We start from the raw sequence: 20282 nt of genomic DNA, 5'->3' as shown, positions 1-20282 counted from the left end.
ATGCCTTTGTAGAGAATGGCTGGCTCCTCTACTGAAATGTCTCCGCTATCCAATCACGCGTTCCTAAACAATCAGATCCTTGTGCGTGGTTTGCAAACCACGGTATTTCCGTGTCTCCTCTGGGGATGTAAGGAATCTTGCATTGATTCTCCCACATGTATATTATTGTCATTTCTTGTCTGGCGCAGTTCTTGAATGAAGTGACTCGAATGGCTGAGAAAACCATGCCTGTTCAACATTTGTAGAGCGTGATTTTGGAGAAAATTCAGAGGATCCCTGGAAAACAAGCATCATCACCATAATACCCTGTATCATCAGCTTGTGCCCAGAGAGTTGACATGGAACAATTGTGGCATTAGTACTGCCTATCATATATCCTGTGACCTTCGGCCCATGTGGCTTTAAGCTCGTACCTGATCCCGTCCCCCACAAACTGACCCACCCCCAGTCGACTCAGGATTGTCTCGTCGCTCCTCCTGCAGGTTCAACGAGCACGCAATAACCGCCACCCCAGAAATGTGCATCGCTCTTATTTCTACCAATCACCCATCGTACCATTTGGTTCTTCTCGACAATCGAGATGAGTATATCGGCAGGCCGACAGCTCCGGCGCGCTTTTGGGATGAGCCACACGCAGACGTGTTGGCGGGTCGAGACCTGATGAGGTCCGAGCAGGGCACCTGGCTGGGTATCACCCGCCAAGGACGCATCGCAGTCTTGACTAATTTCCGCGAAGAGGAGGAGGAACTCCTCGCGGGGGCTCGTAGTCGGGGGGCAATGGTCTCATCGTTCCTGGCAGCCTCAACCCAGCCGAGCCCAAGTTCCACACCGGCTCAGCAAGCAAGATCCGGAAGCGCAAGACATTTAATGTCCACGCAAGACTTTGTAAACGATCTCGTTGAAGATCACGAAGGTCTTCGCGGTGTAGGCGGCTTCTCGCTGGTCTGCGGAGTACTTCGCAAGAACCGGCAACCACTCGCAGTCGTTAGTAACCGGACGCCTCGGACAGGGGAGGTCCCCTGGATAGGGAAGTCGTCGGGCGAGACACGTGGATTGAGCAATACGACCTTTGAAGATCATACATGGCCAAAAGTCCTCGATGGAGAGCATTTGCTGGACCGAGCGCTGGCAGAAAGCCATGAGGCATCTGAATCAAAGCAGCAACTACTGGACAGATTAGTCTCTCTTCTGAATACAGACACGCTGCCCCGAAAGCAGAATGGAGAGACATGGGTAACATACACGCGTAATTTGAGGCGAAGTATTTTTGTTCCTGTATTCGAAGGAGAGGAGTGCAAGCCAGCCGACGCCGTAGCCGCCGCCTCTGACGAAAGCCAGCTTCGTGGGAAAAACGACGCCGTCAGCAGCCAAGGGACAAGTGGATTGTACGGGACGGTAAAGCAAACCATCGTATTGGTCGACCACGATGGCCGGGTAACATACTTGGAGCGGACGCTGTTCGGCGACGATGGAACACCTATCCCGGCCGGGCAGGGCGACAGAATCTTCGAGTTTGACATTGATGGCTGGGATACGTAGAATGCGCGAAAGGAAAATGTTTGGATATCATGCATCACCCACAATGTATAAATTATATGCATACACTACCTATGTGGCATAACTATTATACATGGCTCTAACTCATTCGTCCTTGATAAGAACATTTAATGACTGTGTTGCGTCGGGTTCGGTTGAAAAAGCCTCGCCCACGTCGTGACCGGTGTCCAGACACTTAAAGAATTATATCCAAGAACACCTCTAGCAAATTCTTGACGCTGTAGTATTACCTCGAACGACCATATTCTTGGAGATCCAAGACCAAAATCGATATTGTCCAACCCTATCCAGCTGAAACGATAACAGAAAAGCCACTTGCCATAACGCAAGAAAATGACCCCTATTGATTGAACAAGTGCAATGGCTGGGACCAAATGTTGAGCTTGATATTCCTATGGCGGGAATAAGAAGCGTGCGGTCTGGGATGACAGATTTGTGAGTATTTGCTTGAAATGCAACATTTGAGAACGCGCAGCAACCGGTCTGCCATTTTCGACGGTGCGGACGTCCTCGAAGCTGGAAGTAAGTCTCCAGGAACGCAGCTCTGGAATCGTAATTCTGGAGCTGTTGATACTGAGGTCGGCCACTTCTATCTCATGATCGAGCTCAAAACCACGCCCTTCAAGCTGAACCAATCGTCCTGGACCTTCGCTTCAATTTTTGAGGAGCACTCCCGGGCCATTCTTCTCGAGTGCAATTCCATGCCAACAGTATCCCCTTCAGATGCACCCCTCGTGAAGAGCTTCCCAAGTTTTGAGTACAGTCTCATCAGCTTGCTTGGTTTTCCGCAGCGATCGAACTACCGGAAATTGAGCTTTGGTGTCCAAGAGTCTCCCGCATCTGGCGCAGACTCTACTCTTCACATCGAGATATGAAGCGAGCATGTCCTGCGACTCGTCAGTCCCAGATCACATACGTTATATGACTCGCAAATAAATAAATATATATATATATAAATTGGGGATATTTCCTACCAGCATGTACTTGAGATTATTACTCTGTTTGTGGGTCTGGATACTGCGAAAGATCGGCATGTTGAGTCGGGAGGTTCCTTTGCAAGCAACCTGATATTCTTTTGATTCCTGCCCGTCTGAGTTTGGGTCCAGTTGGAAATGGAGGTTTGCAGGTGATGGAAGGGTAACCTAACCCAGTAGATCAATGACCAAATCTCAAATGAAAAGACAAGCAGTCCCCTCGAAAGGATGCTGCGGTACTCACATTGATAATTCCAGTCTCATCTTCCAAGGACGTTATGATTTCGCCATGCGCTCCCTTAAATTCCTCAATGATCTGTTTCGGAGATGCCTCTACGACCATATCATCCTCCGTATCATTCACATTTTCAGTTTCTGCGACCGTCGGTGGCGCCGTCACCGTATCTGCTTGGGTCTTATCCTCTCGGTCGAACCAATCCGGGTGGTCCGTTGATGTCCAAGGTTGTTCAGGCTGAGCCGCCGCGCGACTAGACTTTGCGCGTTCCAATACCTCTTTGGAGTCCCCACTGTTCATATAGAGCTTGAACGATTCTAAACGCTTTGACGCATCTTTCGTAGTGTTTACGTAGCGCTTATACAGGTCCTCCGGGGTCGCATAGGACATGCTCAATGGTGATATGACGTCGTTGAGGACGCCGCGAAGGCCACGAAGCTGCAGTAAAGTTAGGATGCCAGACCTCTACCTATACCCAAGACCAATTGAATCTCTTACCTGTATGTGCATTTCCTGGAGGCGTTCTAGGGCGGCTTCAAGACGAGCCTCGTCCCAGTCATTGGGGCCGTCGGAAACTTGCGGTCCTTCTCCGTTCATGATATGGTTGATTTTGAACTATAGGCTTGATATAATATGAGAGAGTGGAAACTTTCCAAATGCGCAAAGGACGAAGTAATTGTGAGAAAGAGAAATGCTGGGTTGCTGGCTCAACCCATGTCATGGATGCAGCTGGATTTTGCGGCTGAAGGTCTGAGTCGTCTACCGTAATTGTCCTGTTCTTTGCGGAGAAAAGGCTTAGTCTTAGTTATAAAATGGGCTTAGCATTTTGTCTCGAATAACAAATTAAAACAGGTTCAGATTTAAATCATGCATATTCACAGATACTGAATCTATTCTAGTTCCAATTGAATACATCAAGATTATTTATCTGGGTATGGTATGTTGTCCCTCTGTGAAGAGGGTTGTGGGGTTTGCCAAAGGTCTTAACTAACAGCATTCACAAAGTCCCCTACTGTAGCGCCAAATGTCGGCATTCGCTAATGTGCGAGTACCGCAGTTCGTTTGTTCCCATGACGGCTCCCCTTCAGCTCGCTCATATATTGCTCCTGTGCAGCATAGCTCGACATAACAATCCAGCGGGGGCTTTGCTGCATTGACGGCAACCCGATCTTTGAATACTATTCACTTAGCACTTGACAACGCGATCCAATTATCACATATTTGAACCCAATGGCAGCAGGCCAGGAGACGGTCTCCTTCGACCAGATCATTCGAGCTGGTAGAACCACTCCCTTACCTGGACTTCCTATCATTATACTAACGCTCTCTTCAACAAATTCCAGGCCGACAGCAGAAACGAGACAGCGCTCTGGCAAATGAGATATTAGGCAAGTCACGACGGGCCAGTGCGCCTGGTGTAGCAAGTGGGCGTAGGTCTTCTTCCAGCCTTGCTGCGCGGATAGGACCTGCTCCAGTGAAGGTACGCAATTGTCAACACCCCATGCCCTTTGACAAACGCAGGAGAAGGGAAGAGCGAGAGTGTGTGTTTACGACACGAGAAAATTTGCTCAGTCTAAGTTTTATTACACTTGGAACCGCGCGCTCACACAAATGACAAACCTGCAGAGATCTGCAACAGGCGTATACAAGCCCGAGCCGCCCAAGCCCAATATCGAAGGCAGATGGAACCACGACCTGCACCATGTGAATAACCCCAAGGCATCACGGGTATCCAAGCTCCACCGAAGCCAATCCACGCCACGCATCGGACGAGAATATAACGCGAACAAGCTGTTCAGCGCATTGAAACCAAACTCGCTCAGCAACGCGGGAAACCAAGCCGTTGTGCGCAATGCAACCGCTTCAGGTGTAAGCCCATTTGCCGCTGGCATCAGCATTCGAGGAGCCGCAGGGCCATTTGCGGTCAGAGCAAGCAACTTCGCACCGGGTACTACAGCAGATGACATCCAGGCGGCGCTGCTGGGCATGGGCGTGGAGAGTCAAGGATGCAGGATCATGACGGCTCGGCCGACAGTCATGGCAGAACTTGTGTTCAATGACAAGGGGGATGCGGAGAATGTCATTGCTCAGCTGAATGGCCAAAAGGTGCGCTGCTGCAAACCTCCAAACTACTGTCTTTGATTTCCTTATTTCATCACCCTACCCTTTCGTGTTGCACAGGGTCGAATCGGCTCATAAGTGTTGCTGCTAACCACGCCTTGAATGCAGGCCGACGGCCGAATCCTCCACGTATACATGAAAGATGGCCGACCTTCCCCGGCATCAGTTGCCACGCATCATCGGCCGCATCTGCCACATTCTACGACGCCCAGAGAGCGCGCAGACATCAACATGGAGGACGAGAGACAAGAGTACCAAGATGGTCGTTACGGATACAGTGGCTCGCAAGGTGGCGGGGGCAGTGGCCTTTACAGCGATTCTTTGGTCACTAGCAGGAGAAATTACCGGTGATCGTGGTGCTGAAAAAGCGGGTTGGGTCACTAGACAGACTATAGCCCAGCACAGCCCAAAGTATCGTTCTAAACAGGCTTCCTTTCGTGTCATAGCACACGTCCTTTTCTTTTTTTCTTCTTCTTTCCTACTAGTCGTGAAATCCCCCCCCTTTTTTTTCTTTGGTCCCTTCTCGTATCATCCATTGCGCACAAGCTTTTGCTGGATATTTCCTTTTACAATATGAGGCTCATGTATCTGTTTCCGGGCCCCTGAATGGCTGAAGCTATGGCTGGGGCTTGGACAATATCCAATTTGTAAAACAGGTCGTTCTGGTGTTATATTACGCGTGAGAGAGAAACCAGCACAATGAAAATTATTTGCAAACACTTGGAAGAAAAAGCTTTTTTGGGAACTGAAATTAAATAGAGAAGAAGTTTGTACAACTAATGAGCACCGCCTATTTCAAAGGCTGCTGCCGGGACAGACATCTATCATAGCCTCGTCGGACGCCGCAGGAAAGAACGGCCATACATATAAGGCTTTTCGGGTCATTAAATAAACGGGTGGTTCTCTCAACTGCTGGAGCCCCACTATCCCCTCTCAAATCATAGAGGCTACCATTAATCTTTGCAGCAACTCGTCTTCTTCTCGCCTTCCATGCTGTCCACAAAAGAGACATAGACCGAAAAGCCAAAATGAAAAAAAGTTAAAAACAACCGGATATGAAGAAAAGAAGACCGGCATCAACCAAGCAACCTGTCTCCCTAGCATTGGCAAAAAGTGCACAAACAGAGCAGGATGCAAGTCGATAAACAAAAAAAAAAGAAAGGAAACAACCCGCTTCAACAAGAAAATGTGTATCGGCAACTTTTAAGATACATGAGAAGTAAAGCCCCGCAAAATGCAATTCGTGTGTGAAGCTAGCTATGCATGAATGATGAAGATGTTAGAAGGCGCACACTTTTAGGCAGTACCGTCATTCTCCTGCTCCTTAGAAGGAGACTCTGGCCGTTGTTCGGCGGGCGTAGCCTTTGAGAGAACAGGCGAAGGGCCAGCAGACGGTGGAGAAGCGGAGTCATTGTGTTCGCCCGAGGCATCCAAGGCAGCGAGAGCACTATCAAATGCTTAGTTCTAGTTGCAACAAATTTAATGGGTATATTCATGCTTACCTGAATGCATTTACGGAAGTGCGCTTATCCTCCTTCTCCTTCTGGGCAGGAGGGGTGCCAGTGCGGGAAGAAGTACCAGACTCATCCCCGCCTCTCAAGGAGCCACCAGGTCCAAGCGTCTTGCGACCACTGCTGCTCCGAGAGTTGAACATAGAGGTTGGTCCAAAGGAAGGCGGACCCTGGCTGACTTGGCGCGAAGCCTTGTTGTTCAGTTTGCGAAGATCGTCCATACCAACGGTATTCTTTTGATAATCAGGTGGGGGCATCATGCCGTAACCGCCGCTCGAGAATGACCGTGCGTCGCCGCGACCAAGAGGCATGCGTCCGCCGCCGCCACGCTGGTTCTGACGTTGTTTCTCAAGCTCTTTCTCCTGTTGGAGGGCGAGAGCCTGACCCAAAGTTAGCTCATACCACTATTAAGGAGCAGTCTCCAGTTATTTACCTCTTCGTGAATTTCTTGAATAGTCTTAGGGCCCTTTTCGGAATCCTTCGACTTCCAGCCCTTCCTTCTAAGATCGATGATGTCCTACATTGCGATTAGCTTATTTTCAACTAAGCATTTAGGGCCTGGAGTGCTTACCATCAACATGAATCGGAGACGGCTGTTGAGATCAGGTATCTCAATCATTTGGTTGATACGCTGGAAGTAAACCTCCATGAGCGCAGGACCTCTCTCTGTGCTATCCAAGCTCTTTCCAATTGTGCCGAGGAGCTTAGTCAAGCTCTCAACCTCCGCTTCATCGGGGGTTCCTTCAAAGTCAACGAGTTTCTTAACACATTCGTGCATGATACGCTCCGTGAGCATGCCAAGCTTGTACAGCTCTCCAATGAACTGGACGAGACCAAGACCCCGTCTCTTCGCGGCGGCAGCCACGTAGTATTCTTCGGACAACATAGCGGCCTCCTCAGTTTCACCTTCAGGCTTAGGCGGGAGGTTCATCTTCCAGCCACGCTCGAATTCTTCTTGGCAACGATTGAGCAAGTACTTGCGGAACAAGTTACCGCCGCTAACAACGTTTCCATTCTTGTCACGGATGCTCTCATCCTTAATCTCAGCGCTCATGGTCTCAAGCATGCGCTTGCAGAATTTCGCATACATGGATGCCCAATGAGCTTCGTCCGTAGCCTTTTCGAAAGTGAGCTGAATGACTTGTCGGAGAGTCCGCCCATCAGACTCGTCCTTGGACTGCGCAGCAATCTCAAGGATCTGGTCCGCGATCTTATCGAACTTCTCTGGAGTCATCTTGTTGAGATTGGCCTTAACCTTTCGTTGCACCATGTCAGGAGGCATGAGGCCTTCGGCAGGCGCTGCAGCAGCAGCGGCGGGGTTAGCTCCAACGCTTCTCGGCTTCCATCCAGTAGACGAGACCTGGAGGCTCTTGATCTCCATGTTCTGAGTAAGAGGCATAGACTGAGCAAGTTGGTCATCTCTTCGGCTCTTGGACTGGTCCAAACCAGGCTTGCTTCGGTTGCCGCGCCGTGAGCCTCTTTCGCCCCTGGGTGAGCTCGGCGCACCTTGACCATGTAGAGTGGACGAAGAGCTAGTGCGGCTGAGAGAAGCAGGACCGCCAACAGGGAAGCCGCCTCCTCTATTGAAGGAACCAAGAGGACCGGCAATAGGGGGCCGAGGAAGTTGGCCGTTTGACATAGCAAAACGCTCGGAAGAAGTAGTTCCAGGGGGCAAAGTCTTGCCACCAATGCCAAAGGTTCCCATTTGGAATGACGAGGGTCCACCGAGCCTTGACGCACCACCGCGGCTCGAAGGTGTGCGTGCAGATTGAGGGCGGCTAGAATCAAGGGTCTCCCCAACAGTCTCCTTGACCTTGTTGTCCCAGTCTTCTGAAGGCTTCTCCGTGAAAACGGTCTGGAACTGAAGCAAGAAGTCGCGCTGGTACTTGAATTTTTGCTCAGGAGCAGTGGCGTTCAAGGCAGGGTTGGGGGAAATGATGGAAGAAGGGTAAGTGATGTCGCTGAGACGAGCAATGGGACGGGCTGAGCGGAGGGCCTGAAGGGCAGCACTTGGCTGGGCGGGCTCAACAGGCTTGTTGGTCTCCAGCTTGAGGCCAGCAGGCTTTTCGCGCTTGGCGAGGGCAGCGGGTTTGGCCGGAGGAGCCATGGAATCCTCAGCGGCGGGCGTGGTAGGACCACTCTCAGCAGCAGGTTTAGTAGGAGTCTCTGAAGGAGCAGCTGAAGCTGCAGCAGACAAAGGCCGTCGACTCTTGAGAGCGGCAAACATTTTCGCATTCTCCGCTTTGATGGCTTCGTCCTCCTCGGCGGACCGTTTCTTAAGACGAGCCTCCTCTGCCTCTTCGGCAGCGCGTTCAGCATCCTTCATTGCAGCGTCAGCCTTTTCACGGGCCTCGGCCTCACGCTTGGCCTTCTCTTCCTTCTCCTTGGCCTCCTGTTCCTTCTTGGCCTTTTCCTCTTCCTCCTTGCGGGCCTTTTCCTCGTGCTCTCTCTGAGCCTGCTCCTCGGCCGCCTTCTTGGCCTTTTCGGCCTCCTCCTTCTCACGCTGCTCTCTCTCGGCGGCCTCGTTGGCAGCCTTTTCGGCCGCTTCCTTGGCCTTTTCAGCCTCCTTTTGTGCTTGTTCGGCCTCCTCTCTTTCTTTCGCAGCCTTCCGCTCTTCCTCTTCCTTTTGACGTCTCTCCTCCGCCTTGTCCGCTTCAATCTTCTTTTGAATAGCGTCCTTCATATCATTTTTCTTCTCCTCGTCAGACTTTTGCTTGATCTCAGGGCCAACAGAAGCATTGTTGCTGGCAGGTCTGGGTGGAGGAGTAGGGGTAGAAGACACAATCGCGGGCGAGGCAGAAGCAGGAGCAGGGGAAGCAGGTGTCTTCTCGAACGTCTTTACCGCACCGCTCTTGGGATCCTTAATGACGATGCCTGCACTCTTGCCCCGAGTAGGAATCTTGAAGGCGGAGCTGGGGCCTGGGCTGGAGCTAAGGACAGGGTTGTGGGGGTGGACCACAGCGGGTGCGGCCGAAGGAGTTTGCGGTTGGCCGAGGCTCGAATTCGGACGATCGGAGACCGCAGACGACTGCCGTGACATGGGCTGCGGCTGAGGGTGCGTCGCATACTGTCCAGGGTGATATTGAGGCTGAGTGGCCTGAGGGATGAAGGGCGGTCGCGGGGAGGTCGGCGCCATGTATGACATTTGCGGATACATGCCATATTGTTGGGGGTAATGGGCATAAGCCGGGTCGAATTGAGGCGGAATGCCAAATTGTGCCTGATTTCGCATCATTAGATATTGCTCAAAGAAGGGGCTGTCAGGTGATAAATCGGGTGTAGGTAATGGATGTTGGAAAGTTTGAAGGGGAAGCAACGGCGACTGTCGCGCGTGCTTTGAAAGACTGTGCTGAGAGATTGAAGAAGATAGTGGCATTACTTGTTGACCCATGTGCGGGTATGCGACATAATGTTGAGCCGGCATCTGGGGTGCGGCCATGGGAACCTGCTGCACCTGTGGAGTTGCAGGGTGGGAGTTGGCAAGAGCAGGGCTCCGCGCGCTGCGATGCGGCGAGTTAGGATAGGGACCCAACTGGCTTCCCTGGGCAGGGAATTGAGGAGCCATGTTGGGGCCACCTCGGGGCTGGTTTGGCGCGTTCCGGAACTGAGGTCCAGGAGAGTAGCCCATCTGCTGGGGGTAGGGTTGCGGATAGCCTCTTCCTCTACCACCCTGAGGAGCATAGCCGCCACGAGCATGACCCATACCTGTGTTGCTCATGTCACTGTGGGTCGACTGAGAAGACTCGCGTCGAAGGTGTCCAGACTGATGTCCAGGAGCAAGAGGATTCTGGTTCGAGACGGGGCGGGCCTATTGATTAGGTGAGCGAAAGAGAAACACATATGAGACCGCAAGAGAAAGGGGAAATAGCATACAGTAGAATCGGTAGGCTCGCCTCCCATACTGCCAAAGCTCAGGCCGTTGGTCTGACCCTGAAGCCCAGAGGGAGGACGGCCGCCACTCGAAGTCGGCTGGGGGATGGGAGACGGCGAGGTGGCTGGAGAAGTTACTCTCGGGTTCTGAGGGGTCGAGACGGGTTGAGCGTTCGAACCTTGAGTTCCATGAGGAACACTATGAGAAGAAACGGGAGATGTGGCCGCGTTCATTGAACCAAACTGGATGCTGTTTGTCCTGCTAGGTGGACCTCCAGAAGGCGCGCCGTTTGGAATAAAGCCGCTGGTGCCGGCCGCACTGATGGTAACAGACGACTTGCGGCTGTGATCACCCTGGGGGGATGTGCCGTTGACAATAGCAGGAGTCGCTACCGCGGGAACGGCAGGAGGGATGGCGTTCTTTCCGTTTACTGGAGAAGTCGAATTCATTTTTCCATCTTGCGACTGAACGGATGCTCCAACTGCCACTGCTGGTGAGGGACCGGTCGAACCGGGCGCGACGGGAGGCGAGAAGGGCTTCTTTGTCGCGCTGGCGTACGATCTGGCAGTGGCAGAGGCCGGCGCAGCGGCCTGAGGCGTAGTAGTCCCGCTAATGGTCGGAGAGGGAGACTGCGTAGCGTTCGCTGCGGGCGTAGAGCTGGTCGTGTTGGTCGCCTGAGGGGATGCCGACTGTTGAGAGATGCTGCTCATTAAATCGGTTGCAAAGGAAGAAACTTCTTTTTGCAAAATGCGTGCGGTTTTTGGCCTGAAAGGATGATGAAAAAGTCAGGTCTATTCTCGTATCCAAATGCCGGATATCAAATCCGGGGTCGAATGATTGAAAGATCAGAAGATGCGCACCGACGACAATAATTGTAATACACCTATTGGAAGGTGAGGGTACAACAACTCCGGACGTAGGAAAAAAAAGGTTGTCCTGTCCGAGATTTCTGGTGGGCGAGCAAAAGCCTAGCAGAACCGGGCGCACTCGTCAAAAGGGAAAGGAGTGGATACTCGACCGGCGATCAAGAGACGCCAGAGTATGAGGAGGTTGAGACAGAAATCTGTACAACCGGCGAATGTCCTCTTTTGCAAAGGCAAAGAGGACCCGCAATAGAATTGGTTGTGAGATTAGGAGGGGAGGTTTTGTTGATGATGTAGGAGGAAAAAAGAAGTTCGGGAGGGCGAAGGGGGCAGGAAGAGCCTGGGGCGAAATTTCGCTGCTTGTGGGTTAACCTGTAACGACACGCACACAATTGTTGAATTCACCACCATCATTCCGCCAGGCGCCAGTAAGCCACCACTGAACAATGCACTCAAGTGTTTGCCGGCTGGGGCTTTTTTTATCATTCTACTATTTCCCTACGAAAGATAATCGAGTTGACTGGATCGTTTAGCTGTCTGGTTTGCTGCCTAAGAGAAACCCAAGTGATTTATACCGCCATCGATGCATCATTACCTAGGTTGTGTCACTCTGTCCCTATTTGACATTTTCTCGGGCACAATTTCTGAGCAGTTAGCCGATTGGTAATTTCACCACGCCTTCCATTTAGGGGTGCCAAGGGTATCGATCGGATCGGGACGGTGCGACGGGATTTCAGTAGATTTTTTCGGAGAGGCAAGTACGACCATCGTCATGTAACGTGATTTATTTGTGAATATTCTTTTTCCGGTAAAGAATGTTTTCCTTCATACCTTCTTTTCCTAAAAAATGAAGACACGTTATGTTCGAGTTTTTTGCAACATGAGGTATAACTATAAACGCATAGTCCATTGAGCGATCTGTCCTCTGTCGCTTCACCATAAAGTAAAATGGGCGTCTTGTAATTCACTGGAGGCAATTCCGATTTGAGTTCTGGTGCTTGAGGCCAGCACGACGATTAATTCCTCATCGCTTGGTAGATTCATTATGGCTTAATCTGCATTGGCTTCAAGATCTGTTTGCTTGCATTTGGCCTTGGTTAGGAGTCTCGGCGGAGGTCTCGCCCTTTCAGACGGGTGTGCCACTCTGTACGATCACCAATCCCTTTAATATGTGTCTATCGATTAGGCTGTATCCCAAATGGAACCGGTCCAGAGATGGGCAGCGCCTAGGTAGCTTTCAATGGTAACATTCAAAGTATTTGCTTCCCAAACCGGTTTCATTATACCTAAAATTGAAGTCCGTGTCTTTTAAATTTGTCCATTTACATCCTGTGCCAGTGACAAGTGTTGGAACCTCAACTGTCGCTGTCGTCAAAAACTACATACAATGTCCTGGGCGTCCTCTTGTCTGATCCCCAGGGAATGGAGATTTACTTGGTAAGGCTGCCTCAAACCACCATGCTGCTTGAGCATACATGTCTAGGAACCATTCGTGGGCCCACCAGTATGCGTGGGCTGACACAACGCTGCCGCGCCTCTATGGAAAGTCACTTCCCATCCGGTCGATCCACATGCTGCAATCATCAAAAGTACCTTTTTGTACATGGTCCCCTTGCGCCGACGAGACAATTGAGGGTTTCTCTCATATGTGGCTTAATATCGAAAAGAAGGTATCTATATGAACGGGACAGACATGGATATACCGCGGTGACTATCCATTTTCCTAGGTAGGTAAGTAGCCGCACTTCTATGCAATGCCACCCACTTCAAAGAGACAAAGGGAGCGACCAATCTTGTGCATTGTTATTGTCATCGGCGACTCTCATTAAATGGCTCCCTTCCAGAATCTTTCCTTGGCAGAACACATTACTCACATGTGACTGTGATGACGATTTGTTTGGTTTCGATCTAAGCAACCATATCAGTACTCTAATGCATCCATTGCATCAATTCATTGTTAGCGCGACTTTTTTTCGCCTCGGGAGACCGTCCGCTGAATATTGGGGAAATTTTCTTGCGACGTTGACACCTGACGCTCCTCGATTCTTTTTCCCCCTTGTAAGTCCAGACGGGACTAATGTCGGCATTGCATCTTCTACATATCAATCGTTCAGTCTAACCAGCATCAAACAGCGGCGCTGCCCCTAGGTCCAGTAACTGTTATATCGACATTGATAAAGGCTATGCAGGAGCTCATCAGCAGATGTGTTGTTCGAATTGGAAGACCTAGCAATGGCCGATTTCCTATGCAACAAGAAAAGCCTCTAGGGACTCATTCTCTTCCTATTCCGATCAAACATTTATCCTTGAATATCTTGATTGAACTTCTCTTCGTGTGAGGACAATTAGAACTAATCTATATTAAATACAGTAACGATACATTCATTTCGCATCGCGGCATATGGGAGCGATAGAGGCTAGATCAGAGCATGTACGTGAGGCAATATTGACTGCGCAACCAACTTATCCTGTATCCTCTGTTCGAACGTGCATAATGGACAAGAACAAGGGCTTCCATCGGAGAGCACATGGTTCAAGACAAAATGACTCCCAGATTCCAATGATAATAGTACAAAATATTCCAGGGCTCCGAAATGAGAACGGCCACAGACGGGCCCATCAAGAGCAGGTAATCACCCCCAAAGATGTACCTGCAAAAGTCATCATCATTAAAATAGAATGACACTCTCAAGCGCCTTCCGCTCAATTGGCTCGATTGTACCGAGTCTTTCCAATCGAAAACGGCACGTATCTGTACTTGATCATGTGCTGGATTTGTCTCCTCACTGTAAAGAAAATTAGCTTCTTGTTTCTCACACACTCTCGGATGATTCATGTACATACTCGTCAGACAAAACAGGATGAACCAGTAAACGACCAGAATCGGCCAGAAGACGGGAATGTCAAAAATCTCGAACCAGGTGCAGACAAATCCAATCGCCAGGGCCCGGGTCGCAGAGTACCAGAACTTGAACTCGGGAAGTCTCCGAATGAACGGCCTGAACTCTTCGTCTTGCTTGGTGGGAAGGCCACCGGCAGCGCCGTCCTCCATGCCCTCATCTTGTTCAATCGAAGGGTCGAATTTGGGTTGCAGAAAAGCAAGGAAGAGATTCAGTAGATAGATTCCAACCGTGTAGCAAACTATAGTGAGTCAGCCCCGTGTATCATCTAATAAAGGGGAATAGGGTAAACAATACCAATGTACCAACCCTGCGCGAGGACTATCCTAAGCATGAAAACAAGCAGGAGCACGCCGGTACCAGCCCAACGATATTTGGTGTGAGGCGTGGACTTGTCCAGGTAGTTCTGATATTGCTATAACAAACTATTAGCACGATTTGCAAAATAAAACATGAAAACTTCACGCCGATGCACTGAGAGATTACTTTACCCTTGCGAAGCGTGAAGTATGTTCAGAGACCACCCCAAAAGGGGTCTGCTCAGGTTCTGGGACATCCATTGCGCTGGGAAGACGGTAGGGAGACAAGCCGCCTGAACAGGATAGAGATCCTGCACCTTGAAAGTGATGTCGCTGGGGTTTGGAAGGACCTTTCCGCGCCACTTGAACTCAGAGGCAGTCGTTGGGATGATGTTGAAGTTTACACCAAGTTCTAGGAGAAAACGCTCTGGCCACGACGCGACAGTCCTGAACAGGTTAAGGTTCGCTATTGTCGGCAATCGCCGCATTGTCTCCCATATCGGACGTCCCTGAAACGAAGCTTGGCGGTGAATTTCAGTTGTCAAACGATAGAGTTCAAGGTACTTGGCATCGCACGTCCTTTACATGATTCTGAAGGTATTCATTACTCCGCAACGCTCCTCACATGGTCTCTTTTGCTCCTTGTGGCTTTACCCCGGAATGCCATCCCCCTCCGTCCCTCGGCTTCTCTTCGGTTGGCAACGGATGCGCTCCTGTCTTCACGAAATCAACACTTTAAAACCATAATATCGAGATCCAATCTAGCCTAATTTTCTACTGAATCTACTTAAGCATGAATCGATTGATGTCTTTGAGGCCAGTGGCCGTCAAATTTGTTGCTCTACCTCGGACTAAATTTATTAGATTAAACTCGACTGCCTCTCAATCTTCATATGAATACCTGTTGGTTTCAACGCCGAAGCCTGGCGTCGGCCTGAGTATGACTTAAACGATCACTTTCAATCAATGCCATATTTCATTTCCAAGACTAATGGTTGCCACTTTGAATCAGTTACTTTGAATCGCCCAAAAGCACGTAATGCACTCTGCACGCCGCTTTTCCGAGAGCTCAATGCAGCACTCCAAAGGTTCGATCAAGATCCTGAAATTGGAGCAACGGTCATCACCGGCAGTAATTCTGCTTTTGCAGGTAGAGACCCCAATCCACTGATCGCGAAAAAATAGTCCTGTGCTAATATCTCATTGTAGCTGGCGCGGATATCAAGGAAATGAAAGACCTGACCTTTTCGGATGCGTATACCACTGATTTCATCGAGCTCTGGTCTGCCCAGACAACGGCTATTAAAAAGCCGATCATTAGTGCAGTAAACGGTTATGCTCTAGGGGGTGGTTGCGAGCTTGCTATGATGGCAGATATCCTCTACTGCTCAAGCTCAGCGACTTTTGGCCAGCCAGAGATTAAACTGGGCATCATTCCGGGCGCCGGTGGCAGTCAGCGGCTGACAAGGGCTATTGGCAAGTCACGCGCCATGGAAATGATACTCACTGGTCGGAGCATATCCGGCACTCAGGCCGGTGAATGGGGCTTGGCAGCCCGAGTGTTTGAAAGCTCGGAGAAGTGTCTCGAAGCCGCTCTGGATACTGCGGCGGAAATTTCCAGCAAGAGCAAGGTCGCTGTAAAAGCAGCAAAAGAGGTTGTCAATAAAAGTCAAGAGCTGGGACTACGAGACGGGGTCGAGTACGAACGGCGAGTGTTCCACAGCTTATTTGGAAGCCAAGATCAGAAGATCGGTAAGTTTTACCGGAATATACCAATTTCACAAAACGCAATGGCGGCTCTGACCTTTGTCCATCTAGGTATGAAAGCGTTTGTTGAAAAAAATCAAAACCCGGCATGGACAGACAAGTGAAAAGTTTGGAAGTTTCACGGCAGAATAAGGAGTTTAATTTAAGACCAATCGTTCGTATTATTCATAGTGGTCATTGAAGCAAGAAGCTTAAGTTTCATAAAAATACAATCAACGAATCAAAAAAGAAGTTCCCAGCCCAGTATCATGAAATATCCCACAACAGTTGGTTCCATGCAAAATCATAACAGAAGCTTGCGACATAAGCTCAGAAAGCCAGTCATAACGATAGTCATTTACAATCCGAGGGGGTTTTGAGCAGCTAAAAAAGTTTGAGAAAGTTAGTACAATCTGATCGTATTTTCGATTTCACATGAGGGAAGGAACTTCGACATACTCTGCTTCTTTCCGCCAATGGTCTCCTCGCCCTGCTGCTGGCCACCACTTGTGGCGCCCTGGACAGTCGAGCCAACTCCCTTGGTGGTGTCACCGAGGCCCTGGCCAACGCCTCCGACAGTTTTGCCCAAGCCGCCGACAGTGTCGCCGAGAGTGCCAGTCACGCCGCCAACAGTTTTGCCAACAGTATCAGTCAAACCACCCACCAAGTTGCCTAACAAACCTCCAAGGAGATCTAAGCGTCAGTCATGAGTCAGTGTGGCCCCTTCTCCTCTGGCACCGGAAAAGCTTTCGGGGGAAACTGTAAAGCTTCTCTGATACCAGCAAGAAGGGGGGTTGCGGGCTCGCTGGGGTCTCGTTCAAGGGGGAACAAGAAATTACTAACCGGGCTGCTGCTGGTTGCCGGACATTTTGATTGAATTTGATTGTAGAAAAAAGAAATTGGAGGTATTAGATGTCTGCTTATCCAGGAATGACCCAGTCAGTGATGTCGTTCTATAGCAACCCAAGAGGCACAAAAGGAGCGCGGCCTAATATGGGAACATACAGAGTAATGCTGATTGTAGAACTAGTCCACTTGTGATTTTTTTGGAGTATGAACGTTAAAAGTATATAGAATGGAAAGAACCAAAAAGCTTTCCTCCCCGGCCACGATTATATATGCGTTGATTTGCCACTCCCTAGCAGCAGCTCAAACTACATCACTGCACCTATACCGTCAAACCAGTTAAGCAACCTTTAGCAGCGACCAGAGGACCTTAGCCCCTTCCAAGATGAACCTTGGCTACCTCATGTGGGGAAGATCCTGAGTTGTCCCGCAAATAGAAAGGTGAGCACCTGCGGGGTCTAAACGGCGACAATGACGGGATGGCAGCTGACGACCCTTGGAATAACTAGTCAAGTGACGTCATGGTTAATCGGGCGCGGAGTTGGAAGAACTCCCCCCAAGGTGTGGCGCTCCTTCCCCCTCTACAGAGTTTACAACGAATCACCTGTAGCCGCCAGCACTTTGCTGCCCCTCTGCCTCCGATCCCCCGAGGTCACCGAGGCAACTTTTGCGGCTTTGTCGTCAGGGTCGTCAAGTTGCCAAGTTTCTACTATGCCCGAGGGCCCTCCGTGTGTTTTCGGGAGAAGTCCCCCACCTATGCTGAAACAATCGATCGTCACAATTTGCGCGTCTCCGCACGCGAATTGCGCAAACGGCTTGGGAGGGGACGCAGTTCTAGAGCCGTTTGGACCCGAAATTTTTAGGACCCCTTTCCCTGCATGTCATCACTTTGAATAATAATAATACGGGACATAACATCAGCTAGCGGCTCTCTTTCATCATTCTTATATTATTACCGGTTACCTGTCATTAATATGGATCCTGGCAATATGTTTCATTTGGCGTGCAACTTGTTGATCTCATCATCGCTCAAGTGCCTCGGTTACAATGAAACAATCACGTTCAAGTCCGGCAACAATATTGAATTGCTTTGCTTACTGGATTTTGCATTAATGCGTTGATGAATTGAGGAAATTTCATGTTTGGATAACATGTGACCTGCGAGAATGATTGCACCTTCCCGAGATGGCTTTATTGTTTTGAAACTTTTTGCCCTTATTTTGAGGATGAGTGATTCCTGTAGGCTATCCAACAAGGCTTGTAACTTAAGCAACAACCCGCTTCATCGTCGATACACGCCAAAATCGCCGTGGAAAAAAGGAGATGAGAAAGAGAATTCTCTAAAATGAGGCACCAGAAGAATAATAATAATATATGTCCAATTATAGCTTCGGCTGCGCCGGCTTGGCATGAGCCTGAGCAACCTTCTCCTCAGTCAACTTCTCAATACGAGCTCCGAGGTCATTATTGATCCTTCTGAACATGCCATAGGTCTGTTGTCGGACCTGCTGGATCGCACCAGAGAGATGTCCAGCGACATTGGACACAAGGTTTTCTTGCTGACCAGGAGTCCGGCCAAGCACCTCCCACAAAGCGGCCGGCTGAACGAAATCCTCGTCGGACACAGGGAGCTGCTCGCAGGTCACTGCGCCGACCCATTTCTCGTGCTGCTGACTGGCCTTGACAGGCTTGTACTGCATATTGAGGCTCACAGTGGAAGGATAGTTAGGCAGAGCACCATGGTTGCCATTAATGGTCATAAAACCGTCTCGCTGGTAAGGGTTGAAAGCGCGAAGCGGGCAATTGACAGGGATTTGCTGGTAATTCACACCAAGGCGGTGACGATGAGTATCGGGATAACTTGAATAGCAGTTAGTTCAGGATGCTTCTTTCACATTAAATGGAGCTGACGGGCTTACGAAAAGAGCCTAGACTGGAGGACAGGGTCCGCTGAGGGCTCAACGCCCGGGACAAGGTGCGATGGTGAGAATGCAGCCTGCTCAATCTCGGCAAAGTAGTTTTCGGGCTATTCGGGATATTAGCATTCAACTCGCAAAGCCTTTTGCAGAAGATTTCGATGAAATACATTTTTATTCAGAGTAAGCTTGCCGATCCGCCGAAGAGGCACCTCCTTTTGAGGCCAAACTTTCGTCAAATCAAAGACGTTCCATCTAAACTTCTCGGCTTGTTCAGGGGAGAGGACTTGAACATATACTGTCCAAGATGGGTGTCGCCCTTTCTCGATAGCCTCAAACAGGTCCTGGGTATGCCAGTCCGGGTTCTCGGAAGCGATCTTGGTTGCTTCTTCGTTATTGAACGTCTTGTTGCCCTGGTCGGTCTTGCAATGGATCTGAACATAATTGAAGGTGCCGTCTGGCTTCGTGAACTTATATGTATGACCAGAGTATCCGTTCATGTGTCGGTATGAGTAAGGCGTGCCACGATCGCTGAACAGGTGCATGACCTGGTGCGCCGACTCCTGATGAGTCGAGAGGTAATCCCAGAACATGGTCGCATCTTTCAAGTTGGTCTGAGGGTTGCGCTTCTGCGTGTGGATGAAAATGGGGAATTTCGTTGGATCTCGTAGGAAGAAGATGGGAGTATTATTAAAGACCCAATCCCAATTTCCTTCCTCGCTCTTGAATTTGATCGCGAATCCTCTAGGGTCACGCGCGCTGTCCGCTGAACCCTTTTCACCGCCGACAGTGGAGAATCGAGCAATGCACTGAGTTTTCTTGCCAATGCCATTCAGCATATCAATAGAGCACTGCGAGAGAAAGTTAGAACGGTTTCTGGTTCTTAGCGATATTCTAGTATGGATTTACTAACAATGTCGCTAATATCGTCAGTCACTTCGAATTCTCCATAAGCACCAGCACCCTTGGCATGGACCACACGCTCCGGAATACGCTCACGATCGAAATGAGCAAGCAGATCAATCAGATTGAAGTCCTGCAGTAGGAGGGGTCCATTGTGGCCAATCCTCTGCGCAGCCTCAGGATCGAAGACCGGACAGCCGTTGGAAGTAGTATAAAAGGGCTTTTTGTTATCCTGAGGTGCCATGATGCCCACAACTGTTGGAGCACGAAACAAAAATGAGAAGGGAAAGAATCAGGTACTCTACAACTGCCAAAAGAATCTTTGAAAAAGAAGAAAAACTTGTGGCAGAAAGTAATGAAAGATGTTAGATAAGGTAGAGCGGAGAAGGGGTATCATGTAAAGCATGCACGGTGTATTTGGACCAGGTATCTCCAGAGAGGGTCCCCGCCTTTAGCCGGACCAGGGACCGAACGATGTGGAATTTTGCCAGGAAAGGCATCTAAGTACGACGGGAAATACTCCTGATTGGATGTCATGAG

General features: G+C 49.9%; 9 protein-coding genes across 9 annotated transcripts; 4 read left to right on the top strand and 5 right to left on the bottom strand.

Moving 5' to 3' along the window:
- Window positions 1-371: 371 nt before the first annotated feature.
- L228DRAFT_135471 (DUF833 domain protein) lies at window positions 372-1907 on the top strand. The gene has a single exon (XM_018329129.1). The coding sequence runs from the start codon at window positions 517-519 to the stop codon at window positions 1537-1539; it is 1023 nt and encodes a 340-aa protein (XP_018188317.1). The 5' UTR covers window positions 372-516; the 3' UTR covers window positions 1540-1907.
- On the bottom strand, window positions 1908-3521 carry L228DRAFT_135470 (hypothetical protein). Its single transcript, XM_018329128.1, has 4 exons — window positions 3265-3521; window positions 2776-3204; window positions 2532-2699; window positions 1908-2444 (listed from the first exon to the last, which is right to left on the bottom strand). Exons 1-4 carry the CDS (start codon window positions 3361-3363, stop codon window positions 2277-2279), a joined length of 864 nt encoding a protein of 287 aa, XP_018188316.1. The 5' UTR covers window positions 3364-3521; the 3' UTR covers window positions 1908-2276.
- A 326-nt stretch (window positions 3522-3847) lies between these two features.
- On the top strand, window positions 3848-5591 carry L228DRAFT_247141 (hypothetical protein). The gene is made up of 4 exons (XM_018332575.1): window positions 3848-4045; window positions 4110-4246; window positions 4393-4872; window positions 4996-5591. Exons 1-4 carry the CDS (start codon window positions 3997-3999, stop codon window positions 5236-5238), a joined length of 909 nt encoding a protein of 302 aa, XP_018188315.1. The 5' UTR covers window positions 3848-3996; the 3' UTR covers window positions 5239-5591.
- Window positions 5592-6183: 592 nt separating this feature from the next.
- L228DRAFT_238670 (hypothetical protein) lies at window positions 6184-10979 on the bottom strand (the record flags this gene model as incomplete). Its single annotated transcript, XM_018331065.1, has 5 exons — window positions 6184-6334; window positions 6390-6802; window positions 6832-6915; window positions 6970-10206; window positions 10272-10979. The coding sequence occupies 5 exons, from the start codon at window positions 10977-10979 to the stop codon at window positions 6184-6186; spliced, it is 4593 nt and encodes a 1530-aa protein (XP_018188314.1).
- Window positions 10980-13435: 2456 nt separating this feature from the next.
- L228DRAFT_247140 (RER1 protein) lies at window positions 13436-14779 on the bottom strand. The gene is made up of 4 exons (XM_018332574.1): window positions 14524-14779; window positions 14330-14447; window positions 13977-14273; window positions 13436-13918 (listed from the first exon to the last, which is right to left on the bottom strand). The coding sequence occupies exons 1-4, from the start codon at window positions 14590-14592 to the stop codon at window positions 13836-13838; spliced, it is 567 nt and encodes a 188-aa protein (XP_018188313.1). The 5' UTR covers window positions 14593-14779; the 3' UTR covers window positions 13436-13835.
- A 210-nt stretch (window positions 14780-14989) lies between these two features.
- On the top strand, window positions 14990-15397 carry L228DRAFT_247139 (hypothetical protein; the record flags this gene model as incomplete). The annotated part of the gene is made up of 1 exon (XM_018332573.1): window positions 14990-15397. A coding segment is annotated over exon 1 (151 nt), but the record flags the coding sequence as incomplete, so codon positions are not given.
- Window positions 15210-16344, top strand: L228DRAFT_247137 (ClpP/crotonase). The gene is made up of 3 exons (XM_018332572.1): window positions 15210-15481; window positions 15541-16083; window positions 16150-16344. Exons 1-3 carry the CDS (start codon window positions 15298-15300, stop codon window positions 16200-16202), a joined length of 780 nt encoding a protein of 259 aa, XP_018188311.1. The 5' UTR covers window positions 15210-15297; the 3' UTR covers window positions 16203-16344.
- L228DRAFT_282841 (hypothetical protein) lies at window positions 16218-17380 on the bottom strand. Its single transcript, XM_018336049.1, has 4 exons — window positions 17083-17380; window positions 16921-16993; window positions 16537-16770; window positions 16218-16461 (listed from the first exon to the last, which is right to left on the bottom strand). Exons 2-4 carry the CDS (start codon window positions 16943-16945, stop codon window positions 16436-16438), a joined length of 285 nt encoding a protein of 94 aa, XP_018188310.1. The 5' UTR covers window positions 16946-16993; window positions 17083-17380; the 3' UTR covers window positions 16218-16435.
- A 580-nt stretch (window positions 17381-17960) lies between these two features.
- Window positions 17961-20119, bottom strand: L228DRAFT_247136 (catalase Cat). The gene is made up of 4 exons (XM_018332571.1): window positions 19753-20119; window positions 19010-19690; window positions 18843-18949; window positions 17961-18783 (listed from the first exon to the last, which is right to left on the bottom strand). Exons 1-4 carry the CDS (start codon window positions 19984-19986, stop codon window positions 18306-18308), a joined length of 1500 nt encoding a protein of 499 aa, XP_018188309.1. The 5' UTR covers window positions 19987-20119; the 3' UTR covers window positions 17961-18305.
- Window positions 20120-20282: the final 163 nt, after the last annotated feature.

This window comes from Xylona heveae (genome assembly GCF_001619985.1).
Source record: "Xylona heveae TC161 unplaced genomic scaffold L228scaffold_5, whole genome shotgun sequence".
In the NCBI taxonomy this organism is placed as follows: domain Eukaryota; kingdom Fungi; phylum Ascomycota; class Xylonomycetes; order Xylonales; family Xylonaceae; genus Xylona; species Xylona heveae.
This window is presented reverse-complemented; position numbering and strand designations above follow the sequence as displayed.